General features: G+C 35.5%; 1 protein-coding gene across 1 annotated transcript in view; it reads right to left on the bottom strand.

The window, feature by feature from the left end:
• Positions 1–14,167, bottom strand: part of tmem163a (transmembrane protein 163a) — a 52,030-nt gene extending 37,863 nt beyond the window's left edge. Inside the window, exons 1-2 of the mRNA XM_051120061.1 lie at positions 13,829–14,167; positions 9,388–9,507 (exon numbers count right to left, since the gene is read on the bottom strand). Coding sequence (XP_050976018.1) covers positions 9,388–9,507; positions 13,829–14,018 — 310 coding nt within the window. The 5' untranslated portion in view covers positions 14,019–14,167. The remainder of the gene's footprint in view (positions 1–9,387; positions 9,508–13,828) is intronic.
• Positions 14,168–14,961: the final 794 nt, after the last annotated feature.

Here is a 14,961-nt window from a genome sequence, read left to right as displayed (position 1 = left end):
CAGCTCGTCTCTACAGAATCCCCCACAGCTGCTCAAAAGCATTAAGACTGAGTGAAATACATGTCCACTGAAGGATTTTTACCTTGGGAGAATTAATATCTTCATTGTCATACAGAAAAAAATGCCCAATAATGCAGGGAATGAGGGGAGGGTAGCATCTGCAATTTCAGTTTTTTGTATTACATCACACAGTGGTGTGTGAATTAATGAGAGCGTTGATAAAGCATAACTCCCTCACACCTACAGTACTCATACATCCCTATAGAAGAGCTTTACTACCACTGAACATCACTGTGGGTACCAGGCACTTCTCACTGTACTCCTCCTCTAGCAACACCAGAACATTTTGGATGCTGTTAGATCCAAAATGATTGACTTGGTCTCATGAGACCAGAGTGTGGTCTCCCAGAAGTCTATATTTTGTAAATATGGGCCTTGGAAGAGGTTAAATGAGTTTATTGTGCTTTGGCTACAGTAGGTATGTCTGGTGTGGATAAATAACCATGCATGTCATTTCTACAGGCTGCATCTTACTCTGTGAGATAAAGTGTCATTCTTTTCATAGCTTTTGCCGGCTCGGAGACCCTTGCATGGTATTTCTCTGGCTCTTTTTGTAGCAAGCATTTGGGTTACAAAAAATAACCCAGCATTTTTAAGAGTGCAGCTACTGCAATATGAGAAAGGTGACATTGAAGGAACAAAAGAGATGATAATTTGCATAAAAGGCTGAAACATTTTCTGAGCACATATCTGGCATTTAGCTAGTGAAAAAATCCAGATTTAATTTGTGCAGTGTAGTTGGGTTTTACCTGAAACCAAATGCAAAATACTAATGTTGTTATGTCTTTGCTAAATGCTGTAAGTTAATACACAAAGCATGTATCACATCACCAGCTGAATTATAACAGTACTGACCCTTCATTAAACTCTGTCCACCTTTAGTTTTTTGCTAGCTCCGTCAAGCTTTCCAACAAGCACTTGATCTGCTGTATGCTGTCTGAATGATAATGTCCTAAAAAATACAGTGCAAATGAACATCCTGACTTTCCGCATTGACCTGAGTGAATGAAAACCTACACAGATACAGATACATTTCTCAGTAGACATATTGGATTTACTTAAAAGTCATTGTAATTGTAAGTCATCATAAGTACTATAACGCACATTAAAATTATAAACACCACCGTTCAAAAGATTGGAGTCTGTAAGTTTTTTGTTTTGTTTTGTTTTATTTTTTTACAAATATTTGTTTTAAAAATGCTGTTCTTTTGAACTTCATATTCAAAGAATTGTACAAAAAAAGTAACGTATCACATTTTCCACAAAAAATACTAAACACTGCACAAATCAGTGCACAACACTGATAATTACAGCATTTTTTGATATGATAAAATATTTTTTTTAAAACTGTAATAATATTGTTTTACTGTATTTTTATCAAAAAATGCAGCCTTAGTGACCATAAGACACAAACAATCTCACCCCATACTTTCGTATGATAGTATGTAAAGGCCAATTCACACTGCACCAACAGAAGCCAACCAATGCGAACAATCACTAGATTATACTTCTTAGACATTTCAGACCCGACGAGAGCTGATTCAGCATGTTCAACTGGTGAAAATGAAATCCAACAAACACCGGTCTGTTGCTGTCACCGTTTGTCAGTACAGTGTGAATTGGCCTCATACCATGTCCTAACAACACGTGACAAGATTCCAGTGATAAGCAATTTGGGTGTCCATACCAAACGTAAAACGACAGAATCAGTCAAATATCACAGCCAATCAAAAGCATGTGTGGGCGGGCTCTCTCTGGAAGCGCATTGCACTCGCAAAATTATATTTAAAAACTCACATTAGACACATTTAACTTTGAATAAAACACATAATAATTATTAATGTCATATAGTTTGTCTATTGTTGTTCCAGCTGTGACGTCGCAGAAATATAAACAGTTTCTAAATTAGAAATTTTGCATGGTGCCATCGTGGCTAGTTAGGACAAAAACTCAGATTAACATGGAAAAGTTACCTCGCAGCGTTGCATCATGTAAAAAAATCACATGAAAAAAACAAATCACATAAAAAAATAAAACTGAATCAGCTGATATCCAGTAGTATCCACCTTTTTCCTCAACATGGAAGTAAGCTCATGGGTGAGACTTCCGGTCCATTATCCGCTATAGGGAAATAATGAAAGGAATAACAACGTCCAGTAAATGGTAAAACTGTTTTTACTACAAAACAGTGTGTTCATAATTAAGATATTGCATTAAAATAATATGGTAAGACACACCAATCCGCAATATCAAGCAACAAAACAACTGTTTTGTACTAAAAATAGCTGGACGCGGATGAGACCAGAAGCCAGACCCATAAAATTTACAAACAGGCGCACTCGCTCTTAAGGGAAGAAAAAAGTGGATATTCTCCAATTAAAAATTCGTTTTTACTAGCAGTTGCTATATTTTTGTTGGGCTAATAATAGTATTCTGGGCTAACAATAAGTCCAACATCAGAGATTTGCAAAGTAGGTTTTGGGGTACTAAAATCAAAATTTTATTAAGCAACAATGCAATATCTCCAGGAAAAAGAGATTATGTTAAATAATAAATCATATAAAATCAACAAGGGAAATATAATGGAAGAAAAACTATAGCTAGGTCAAGAAAATCACATCTACCAGGAGAAATGGTATGTTACAGGTCCTTATTGTGAAATCACTGCTGGACGGAGATACCAAACCACTACTCATGACAATGATTGATGAAAGCAGAAATAAAATGATAAGCTCTTTTGCTGATCGGTGTATTACATTGTAAAAAGTAATTAGGTGGAACTAATAAGACATGGAGTTATGAGTAAATTTTGATTAACAGTCATATAACATCCATCTTATGGAAAGTTAGCCAATGTTGATCACAGAAATGTTTCGGACAACACAAATCTTTTACACAACATCTAATAAATGCAGTAACTGACCAAAGAAACACACCTCACAGAATGACTGTAAATCCATAACATAAGCAGATAGATCATTTCTATCTAACTGCCAATCAAATGCTTTGTTTAGCATTAATAATATACAGACAAGCAAAGACTTGCACACATATCATATGTGAAGGTCATGTTAACAATGCATTTTCATGCTAGTCTATTCAGCTGAACTACTGAACAAGACTGGAGTGAAGAATGCAATTTCCTAATGAGAAACATCATATTACACTGAATTTTAAATAAGTACAACGGAAGACTTAAATCTTTTTCACAGAAATACTGCCCTAGATGAAAGTTTTTCAGCTCTCATTAAAAATAAATGAGAACAAATGAGACATTTAAGCAGAAAAAGGGGCTTTATGCTGCTGTAGATGTAACCTAAATGATCGGTCAAGTAAAAAAAATCTGTAATAAAAGAATTTATCAAATAACTGTTTCAAACAGTGTTAATGAACAGTAAGTAATCTAGCATTATTTGAGAGGAACTTTTCTCTTACTGAATCGTTTCCTTAAAAGCAAAGTTTACCCAAACTTTGCAATCATAAACTGAGAAGTAAACGCCTCAGTAAAGAGAAGTTTACTTAAGAGAAGTAGCAACATCCCATTCAAGAAAGATACGGTCAATGAATCGTTAATCATCACAAAAACACCCTTACCTACGATTCAGTTCTCAAGGTCATTCAGTGATAAACAACATACAGTGGCATGTGAAAGTTTAAGAACCCCTTGTAGAATCTGTGAAAATGTGAATAATTTGAACAAAATAAGAGAGATCAAAAATACAAAATGCATGTTATTTTTTATTTAGTATTGTCCATAAAAGATGTTTACATATAGTCCGCAAGACAAAAATTAAATTAAAATATAAATTAAAATAACCCCCTTCACAAGTTTGGGAACCCTTGGTTCTTAATACTAAGTGTGTGGTTATCTGGATGAGTTTTTTTGTTTTAAGATGGTTGTTCATGAGCCACTTGTTTATTTTGAACAGTTAAACTTAGCACTGTTCTTCAGAAAAATCCTCCAGGTCCTGCAGATTCTTCAGTTTTCCAGCATCTTTGCATACATGAACCCTTTCCAGCAGTGACTGTATGATTTTGAGATCCATCTTTTCACACTGAGGACAACTGAGGGACTCAAACACAACTATTAAAAAAGGTTCAAACATTCACTGATGCTCCATAAGGAAACACGATGCATTAAGAGCTGGAGGGGTGAAAACTTTTGAAATCTGAAGTTCAAGGTAAATTGTTCTTAATTTGTCTTCCGGAAAACATGCAAGTATCCTCTGTTGCTTCCGAAGGGCAGTAATAAATTTAAAAAAAAAAAAGATATTTCAACAAAATAAGAAAAAATTTGGACATCTTCATCCTTTTCAAAAGTTTTTACCCCACGGCTCTTAATGCATCGTGTTTCCTTATAGAGCATCAATGAATGTTTGAACTTTTTTTAATAGCTGCGTTTGAGTCCCTCAATTGTCCTCAGTGTGAAAAGCTGCTGGAAAGGGTTCAAATATGCAAAAGATGCTGGAAAACGTAAGAATCTGCAGGACCTGGAGGACTTTTCTGAAGAACCGTGCTTAGTTTAACCGTTCAGAACCAAGAAGGGACTCATGAACAACACAATTACAAAACAAAAAAACAGATAATCGTCATAGATCATCCAGGTAGCCACCTGGGGGGTTATTTTAATAATTTCAGCTATTTTTTTATCTTTCATGTAAAATATCTTACTCAGGACAGCACAAAATAAAAAATAACATGCATTTTGTATGATATTTCTTATTTTGTTAAAATTATTCACATTTTCACAGATACCGCAAGGGGTTCCCAAACTTTCGCATGCCACTGTAGCTCACAAGAATAGAAGATTATCAGTGATGAACAACTTTGAAACTTCAGTCTGTTTATCACACAAAGTTATTGTATGATTTCAGAAGACTCAGAATATACTGAATGTTTAAGATGGACCATGTTCATGAGACTGTTATGGTGCTTGTGCATCGTTTTTTGAAACTGGCAAGCTCCAGTCCTCACATCAGTTAAAGGGATAGTTCACCCAAAAATGAAAATTCTGTCATTAACTACTTGCCAGCATGTTGTTCCAAACCTGTAAGACCTTCATTCATCTTCGGAACACAAATTAAGATTAAATTTAAATTAAGCAACGCAACTGACATGTTCAAGGCCCAGAAAGGTAGTAAGGACAACGTTAAAATAGTCGTAGCTTCATTAAATTAAGGTTGAACCATGTCACATAGAATATTTTAACAATGCTATTACTACCTTTCTGGGCTTTTCTTAGCTGTGTTCCCTGGAAGTAAGAAAATCATACAAATTTGGTAAGACATGATGGTGAGTAAATGATGACAGAATTTTCATTTTTGAATTAACTACCACTTTAACACTTGCTCAAATGTTCCACTAGACTATAGAACATTCTGACTGACACTGAATGTAAAGTTAGTACAGCAAGCAAATAGTCCCTGCTGTACGCCTCCATAAATCTCTGAGTTTTCCAAATAAGATGCATTGCCGGAACGTAGTTTTTATTATATATTTTCCCATGAGTTTCTGTAAGAATGTTATCGTATTCAGCATATCATATGATTTCCCAACTCGCATGAAGTATCTAGAAAAATAGAAGTATTCAAGTCAAACCACAGAAACAAAGCTGGGTGTTCATAACCTCAGAATCCAAAGACAGTCACAAGCCAAACACCACTGGCATCATGAGAGTCATGATGTCTTTTCGGTGAAGAATGATTTTTTACAGTACAAGTGTGACTGTGTGTGTTAAAAGTGCTGTTTCAGCATAAATTAAGAGCACTGAGGCAGAGAAAATCAACTTAAGTCACAGTCAATGTTGAATTCAAAACATCTTTTGAAAAGTTCAGGGTCACTAATAACACAGTGAGTAGTATTGTCATGTCAAATGTCCAACAACCATATGCTTTATCACTAAAGACAACTCGTGATAAACACACTGTCTGCTTCGTATAGGCCAAATGCCAACTTCCTCTTCTCTGTTAATCATCCTGTTACGACATAAAGAATAAAAATAGACAGGGATGATATAGTGAAAGAGCATGTTTGTGTGTGTGTGTGTGTGTTTGAGAGGTATAGGTAAATGTAGGTATATTAAATATAAAAACCTTAAAGCTACAGTCCCTCTGGGATGAAAACATTGCTCTTCTCCTTCATTTCAGGGCCATAGTATAAATCTTCATTTCTCTCAGTTTACATTCTCAAACAATTTCTTCTCAGTTCAATTTTACCTGCTTTTTTCACAAGACATATGGTTCCAAAGCAGTTTTACATAGAATAATGCCTTACAACACTGAGACAAAGGCAAAAACTAAGATGATTCAATAGAATGAGGAAGAAACCTTGGCAGGAACCAAGACTCAGCTGGGGAGTCATCGTCATCTGGCAAGCAAATGCTGAAACGTCCTGTCAACCTTTTACATTTCTCCTTTGCTTCGTCCTTGTGCATGTGCAAAAAGGCTTCATATACTCTATACTGTGTTTCAATATGATATATTGAAACCACATTTATTCTGTTGACGAACTGCTTGAAATACCTCTTTGTCCTAGTTATCTCTATATCAAGGGTGTGAAGACAGAAAAAACATCAAAGAAACAAGCTTGCTTGTAAATTCTCAGATCAGCTGGATAGGTGTCAGTGAGCTTTGACATTTTAAACAAGTATCTGCTGCACAAATGCTATCTATGTTACGCCTCCTTTAAAATGAGCTACATTCCTTTGCTGTATTTTGCCTCAGTCTTATGAGGAGTTAAGAGGCTAACATCAAGAATGTTTTAATGCCAAGGAACCCATTGAGAATGACCCCTTTTAAATTTTAAAGGTGGCTATATATTTACAAGGCATGCGAAAAATAGTATGCATGATATTAAAATTAAAATAAGCATTAATAATTTGCTTTTTTTCACTGTACTAAATCCCTAAAACAAATTTTCTTTACATTTATTAAAATGTAATCTGAAAAATCTAAGAACATTTTATAATTTATTACAAATATATTTATAATTTATATTTTTTTAAGGTTTAGTAACAAACTGTTTCAAAGCGGCTTTACAGAACATAGAGCCATACAAATTAAAGAGGTCATCGTTTGTCCATTTTCCACAAGTTGATATGATTCTTTAGGGTCTTAATGAGAAGTCTATAACATACTTTGGTTAAAATTTCTTAGTGGTAGTGTAAAACACACCCTTTTACCTTGTCAAAATCAGCCCTTTTCACAGAAAGCTGTTTTGCTGCATTTGCCTTTAAATGCTAATGAGCTCTGCTCGCCCCGCCCCTCTCTACCGTGGGGTGATGAGCCGTAATGTTTACTTTAGTTGCGTTTAGCTGCAAAGATGCACACAATGGCGGACTGTTACAGCTAACTCAGGACGGGACTAAGGTAAGACGGCCGTGTCAAACAATTATCGTGGGAGCGGCCTTGGTCTGTGTGGCGTCACATAGACAAGAAGCTGAGAATGCCTGATTTGAAAAAGGGGATATTACTTATAAAGATTAAAAAATACCACTGGGTGGATTTTTATCATTATAGGGTGGTTGTGTACACACACTGCCAACACACATTTATGTTCAAACAACATGTAAAAGTGAGTTTTGCATTCAATGACCCCTTTAAAGGTAACAGAGTCAAGAAAAAAAATCCAAAATAAGAATCACTACAAACCTGAATTATGTACAAAAATGACAGATAAATACTAAAAATTAAAGAAGAAAAAAAATTACAAAACTATATGCATATATAGTATAAATTTTCACCTGACAAACGCAGCAAGTCATCTGCAAGACAGCTGAAATATAAGCATATTCTTCTGATAAATTTGATATCTTTCCAAATAACTGAAGATAAATTGATTTTTAGAATGTTTGCTCACCTGAAGTCGGTTTTACAGATACTTTGTATGCTTTATCAATACAGTTTTCCAGTTACTTTACTGCATATTATTTATAAATATATACATATATATATATATATATATATATATATATATAAGCAGTACATGATATAAAATAAATATTTAAAAAATAAATTATTTACTATTAATTTTTATTTGTTTATTTATTATTTTATACCTCAGGTGTCTATTTTCTAACTCCAAAAGATTGTTACATATTTAATTTGTTTGCTAGTGCTGTCAAACGATTAATCGCGATTAATCACATCCAAAATAAAAGTTTTTGTTTACATAATTTGTGTGAATACTGTGCATATTTATTACTGTATGTATATATAAATACACACACATACAGAATATATTTTGAAAACATTTACATGTATATATTTCTATTCATATAATTGATATTATATATAAATATTTTTAATATATAAACATATTTTTCTTAAATATATTAGACATGCACGTGTGTGTATTTATATATAGATATTAATAAATTAAAAAAATGTACGTACTTTTTAACCTCAAATGCTCGTCTTGTCTAGCTCTGCCATGCGCATGCATGTCTGCAGTCCTGTTCAAGACAATTAGGGTAGGTCGAAAAACTCCCATCTCATTTTCTCCTCCAACATCAAAATCATCCTACATCACTGGTTTACCTTTTTTTGTAAAGGGCGTTTGACCTTCCTTGCACGTTCATTATGCAAACACAGGGTCGCTAGTTTTAGGAGAAAATGAGATGGGAGTTTTTCGACATACCCTAACTGCATTGAATCGGAATGCACAGAGTACACGCAGAACTAGACGAACATTTGAGGTTAAAAAGTATATAATTTTTTATTTTTTGTAGAAAATGACCGATTTGTTCTGAAAGTGAACTCTAACTCAGTAATGACAACAATTTTGACCGCCTACACTTGATCACAATGGCCAGTTCTAGCTTAAACTTGAATTTACTGAAGACTGGTTCTGCCAGTTCTAGTCTCAACTAGCTGCCCATCCTGATGGACGTCACTGGCAGTTGAAGCTAGTTTCACATAGCCAGGGCTTTGACTCAACAGCATAAGGTCCGGTCCACATTGCAGCTTATTTAGGCCAAGAACGGCCCACTTAGACAGGAGGAGATTCAACTGAAATGTAACGTTTCATTTAGAGCCAAGTTTTTCTTAAATTCATTATACCACAGTAAAAATACAACTGTAGGGCATTACTGCAAAGGTTGTAAAGAAAATGTGCAATCAGAGTAATCATAATTCAATCAGCCAATCAGACTGAAGCTTGCCATTCTGAGAAAGTAGTATTTTCCAGTTTTGTGTGTAATATGCACCAAACAGTCAGTGAACAGACTGTGGGCGGCCTGTGGGTGATTGAAACTACTTCTAACCTAAACTAGCTGAACATCCTGAAGGCTGCCTGCCACAGCCAGGAAAAGCATCACCAGGAACTTACTGAAGCCTGCCACAGCCAGGATGAGCGTCACCACAATGGAGATCCAGGACACCCACAAAGCTTTCTTCCTGTAACTCTGAGCTTCATGGGGCTTCAGGCGCATGCTGCTCTCCAAGAGACCTGTCAAAAGAGTAAATAAAACACTGGTTAAAGCCCATTATAGAATTAAATTAAGTGCACTAGGAGAACAAACAACAGGGGCTGATTATTTACTCACTGGACCATGACAGGTTTTGAGCCTGAGGTGGGTAGCAATATTAAAGAGCTTTATGTCAGACGCAAAGATGAGCAGACATGAATCTGCACTGTCAGAGCGGCACAGGCTCTATGTTTAATTAGCATGACACTAATAAATTCTGTTTATCATATATCAAGTCACAAAGAATATGACTTTAAATGCTGTTCGCAAGCAGCCCTGGGAGATCTTTATCTATTATTATTATCTATCTATAACGATGAATACATTTTTCCACCACAGAGTAAATGAACAAAGAAAGACAGAGTAAATTAAACACATTATATTTATTGTGACTTTATATATCACAATGAATGTATATCTTGCGGTTTGACTACAAACAATGTACACTACCAGTCTGTAGTTTTTGAACAGTAAGATTTTTAATGTTTTTTAAAGAATCTCTTCTGCTCACCAAGCCTGCATTTATTTGATCTAAAGTAGAGCAAAAACAATTTTGAAATATTTTTATTATTTAAAATAACTGTTTTCTATTTGAATATATTTTAAAATGTTATTTATTCCTGTGATCAAAGCTACATTTTCAGCATCGTTACTCCAGTCTTCAGTGTCACATGATCCTTCAAAAATCATTCTGATATGCTGATTTGCTGTTCAAGAAACATTTATTATTATTATTATTATTATTATTATTAATAATAATAATAAAATGTTACTGTTTTTGCTGTACTTTGGATCAAATAATTGCAGGCTTGGTGAGCAGAAGAGACTTCTTTAAAAAAAACATTAAAAATCTTATACTGTTCAAAAACTTTTGACTGATAGTGTAAGTAAGATTTTTTGTTTTTGACAAAAAGTACTTTATGCTCAATAAGACTGCATTTTTTTTATCAAAAACACATTAAGTACTATTGCAAAATATATTACAATTTAAAATAACTTTTTTATTTAATTCATTTTAAAATGTTTATTCCTGTGAATGCAAAGCTGAATTTCTCCAAGTCTTCAGTGTCACATGATCCTTCAGAAATCATTCTATAATGTTGATTTGCTCAAAAAGACATTTATAATCATTATCAGTGTTAAAGGCAGTTATGCTGCTTATGATTTTTGTGGAAACCATAACATTTTTTTTCTGGATTCTTTCCTGTTCAGAAGAACAGCCTTCATTTGAAACAGTAACCTTTCTTTACTGTCACTTTTGATCAGTTTAACGCATCTTTGCCCTTTACAAGTATAAAATAATAATAAAAAAAAATCTTACTGACCCCAAACTTTTGAAAGTATCATTATTTTAAACTTTGGCTCACATTTATCTTTATATATTTCACTCTGAGACCCTGGAACATGTGTAGGAAAATACATCTGTGTCCCTCAACAGAGTCTTTATCAGGCCATTATACATTCTACACCACAGGTCACAAATTGAATCCGTGAGTGTAATTATGAACAAGAGTAAGTGAACAGAATCAGCAGAACCTGTTGACTGTCTATTGTGTAGCGTCCAAGCAATGTTTACATTGTGCTGTGTTTGCCAAAGAGGTAAAATTCAAATATGCCTCTGTCATCTGTTCAAAATGAATGGCAGCTATGTCACGATGACAGTGGGTGGTTGTGTATATCTTCCCCCATGCTCACCAAACTGATCTGTCGGCCTGTGGAAGTCACATGCTGAGGGTTATGAGCACAGAGTCAATAGGTGGTCAGTCAGAGTGATTGTAAGAGCAGAAAAACAGAGCTGGGGAATGTGGCCGCTCACATGATTTATTTCATCAGTCAGGATTGCGAGCATGTTTTGCTCTCACACAAATGTAGTTCCAAACTACTTCATTTCAACACCAAAAACTCATTCTAGTGAAGCTGAACTTTGTTCTGACAGATCTATTACTACACAAACCTTTACACACAGTAAGTTAGCTCAATTTGTACTTTCCCATGAAAACTCTAGACTATATAGGCACATAAAATGAGCCGAAACTCAACATAAAGGTCTTGCCCCCACTCCGTCTGTCTGCTAATCATGTGGAAGCAGGACATCCACATGACCCAGGATTTCTTCCATGCTTAATAGGGTTTGCATGAAAGAGAGAGAAACATTCCTCTTAATGGATTAAAGGATATCAGCTAAAAGATTTGCTTTTCATTCAACTTGTAGGTGGAATTAATGATGTAACTTAGAAAAACAAGATACGCTTTTGTTTAAAAACATATGCATCATTTTTGACAAGAGGTCTGCGTGTCCAAATTTACTGAATAGATATGAATAAACTGTTTTTAATCCATATTTAGCTTCATTTAGTTTAACAATCAACTGCAACCCTTTTATATGACTGAGATTATGTAGAAAATTATACAAAATCTGAATATTTTCTTTTCAGAGAGCAGTGCCAGCAATTCCAACAGCCAACTGGCCATGATGGCCTGAAGTTTATACCTGCTTAATGTGCCAAGAATTTACTGAAGGCTGCCAGTGCAGTTTTATCCTAAACTAGCTGTCCATCCTGATGGCTGCCACTGCTGGTTTAAGTAACTGCAAGCCTTGAGCAAACAGACCTTTAACTAAAGTTTGGGCTGCTAAAAACTGCTCGCTTAGATAAGAACAGACTGGCGGCATGTAAAGTGACTAACCACAGATTGTATTATTTTTATGTGCCAATTATGGTTGGGTTTATCTAAAATACATTATACCACAATGCATGAATTTTCCAAAAATAAATAAATAATCCAAGTGCTACTTTTAACTAAAACTCCTGTTTCTGCCTCTTCGTTAATTTGTCTTTTTCTTGGGCTTCTTAGTCTCATTCTAATGCCCCCACAATTCCACCAGTGGAGAATTGAAGGGTCTTATGAATTATTCAGCAGCTCAAACTGATTGCACAGGGGGTGCTACAGCATACAGCCACACTCAGATCCTGCAGGTGCAGAGACTAATGCTCCTTCTAAGAGCAGAAGTGCTGATATGAGATCAGATGCACCTCTGAACAGCTCCAATGGAGGTGCAAGTCAGTGTAGAGTCAGTTTGAGGAGTAGCAGAAATAAAGTTTACAGTCTTTTAGTGGGGGCTTAACCATCATATGGGCAGATTGTAAACTACAACATTTATTCCTTCCAAATGTTTAGGATCTTGTTTTGCAGTAATATGCAGGTTAACAAATGCTTAAGAACGCCAAAGTCAATTGCAACTAAAAAATAAATAAATAAAAGTAACCACTTCCAAAAAAAATTAAACACATCCCTGGTGGAAAAAACAGCATATGCTGGTTAGGTTTTGATGTTGGTTTAAGCTGGTCCTTTGCTGGTTTATTCTGGTCCTTGACCAGCTAAGGACCAGCTTAAACCAGCATCAAAACATTCCTACCAGCATATGCTGTTTTTTTCACCAGGGACATATACACAAATACAGTTCATTCATTTGAATCTTGAATCATTTACACTTTATCGCAAACCACCAATTTATAACCATTTTCCTGTCAACACACACAATAAACAAAGGTATGTTACAAAAACCAAGGTATGAGAACATCATATAAACAACTTCAGATATTAATTATGTATATATACTAATTAGTTTCACAGAAATGAATAATAAATGTCACATTTAAACATAAGAATTATCCGAAAGGTAGTCTAAAATTGTAGCTAGTATGTAACCATGTTTTTTTGGCGCATTGATTATCTGCTGACAACAATGTTACCTTTAGTAACAAAGTTTATGATAATAACATATTGAAGGAAATATATGCGATAACTTTGAATATCCGCAAAACAATCGGGGGTTTTTCCCAAATATAAAACTTATGGAGCCGCTTTGTGGTGTGGTGTCAAACAGACTCAATGCGACATGCAGAGACCGACGTAACGAAACTGAATGAAACAAATGAAGCTCCACTGAAACAGGCAAAACAATATTTTCCGTAATAAACAATGTCCATCAATTTACTTAAAAGCTAAACGTATTCTGTTAAAGTATAGCCTACTTCTAAACATTTTCAACCTTCAGAAAGGATGTTTAGTCTTGTCTGCTTCTTAACTTATACTGAGCGTGTTTTGTGCTCACCTGAATTATTAATATCTTCCAGAGCGCCTGCGTGCTCCACTGAACTGCAACCTTTTAGTCTTATTCACATCACATCCCAAATAAATTAGGCTACTTTAAAGAATTGCACAGTGTTTTAAAAGCATTTCTGAAACAACTCTAGAAAAGTATAGCTTGATCTGTGTGTTTGAGAGATTAGGTGTGTTTACCTTGGCCCTCAACGCTATCTGTGATTTTCATCTCCTGGTCCCGGTCCATATTGAAAGGATCGTCCTGGCTCCCTCTTTTGGGTAGGTTCGGATCCTGGGCAGCGGCGCATTGTCCGTTTCGCACAGCCGACGGGTCCACAATAGTCGGATTGGGAACAGGGCACGGATCAGAAGTCGTACTGTCTGTCATGATTGTTTTCTTTCTTCTTTTCTGAAATCAGATGAAGCCCTCAATATATGATCTCACGTCGAACTGCGACGCGCAGCCATCCAGTGGCAGCATTAAGGGTAGCGGAGCAGAGATGCGGAGATAAACGCAATCTGCCCAGCATCAGCAACGGACCCCCACCCCACCCTCCCACCGAGAACAACTCCAATCCGAGCGCAAGAACCGCAGCCACCCAACTGTAATTTGACATGACGATGAGTAAAATGTTGTATCGCTTTCTACATATCTCCACTTTTGCAGATCATCTGATCTTAGAAGCGACAATGTACAGATCCTTGGCAGTGGTGTGAGAAACGATCTTGTCAAGTGTCAAAGTCATAGATATCTGTCTCCAACATTAAGTCAAATAATGACAAATTTCATTATATTATGATTTTGTTGTTTCCAAATATGTTTTGTTGTGCTGTTTTAAATATAGGCTAGCCTAAATCACCAGCACTTGTTTAGTGTGAGTCAATCTGATATCACACAATTATGATACTGATTTGCATACATATGTAACAAGTTTATATTTTTAGTAATTTATGTTTCAGACAAATAAATAAATAAATAAATACCAGGCGTGCGTTCACATTTACCACAAACGTCTTACACGAGCCAACAGAAAACTGGTTTAAATATGGATTCTGTGTGAAAGGTGATACAAACTCTAGCTACTCTACTGGCAATTGACGTTTTTTGCCCAAAACTGAAATTTCGCTCAAATGGCTGGGCATATTCAACAGCTCCAACAGAATCCAAAGCGCGCTTTGTATGTAACCAAGCAACGGACCGGACTTCAATCAAGTGGAACGGAGCGACAGTAACCTGCTCAAACCTTTCTTTAATCGCTTAGCTCATGATCCAGTCCGGGGTTTCCATTTCATCACTAGTGAAAGAAACCCGCTCCGAGCGAAGAGACACC

This window comes from Labeo rohita, chromosome 9 (assembly GCF_022985175.1).
Source record: "Labeo rohita strain BAU-BD-2019 chromosome 9, IGBB_LRoh.1.0, whole genome shotgun sequence".
Lineage (NCBI taxonomy): Eukaryota > Metazoa > Chordata > Actinopteri > Cypriniformes > Cyprinidae > Labeo > Labeo rohita.
The sequence above is the reverse complement of the archived record's forward strand: the minus strand, read 5'-3'. Positions and strand labels throughout refer to the sequence as shown.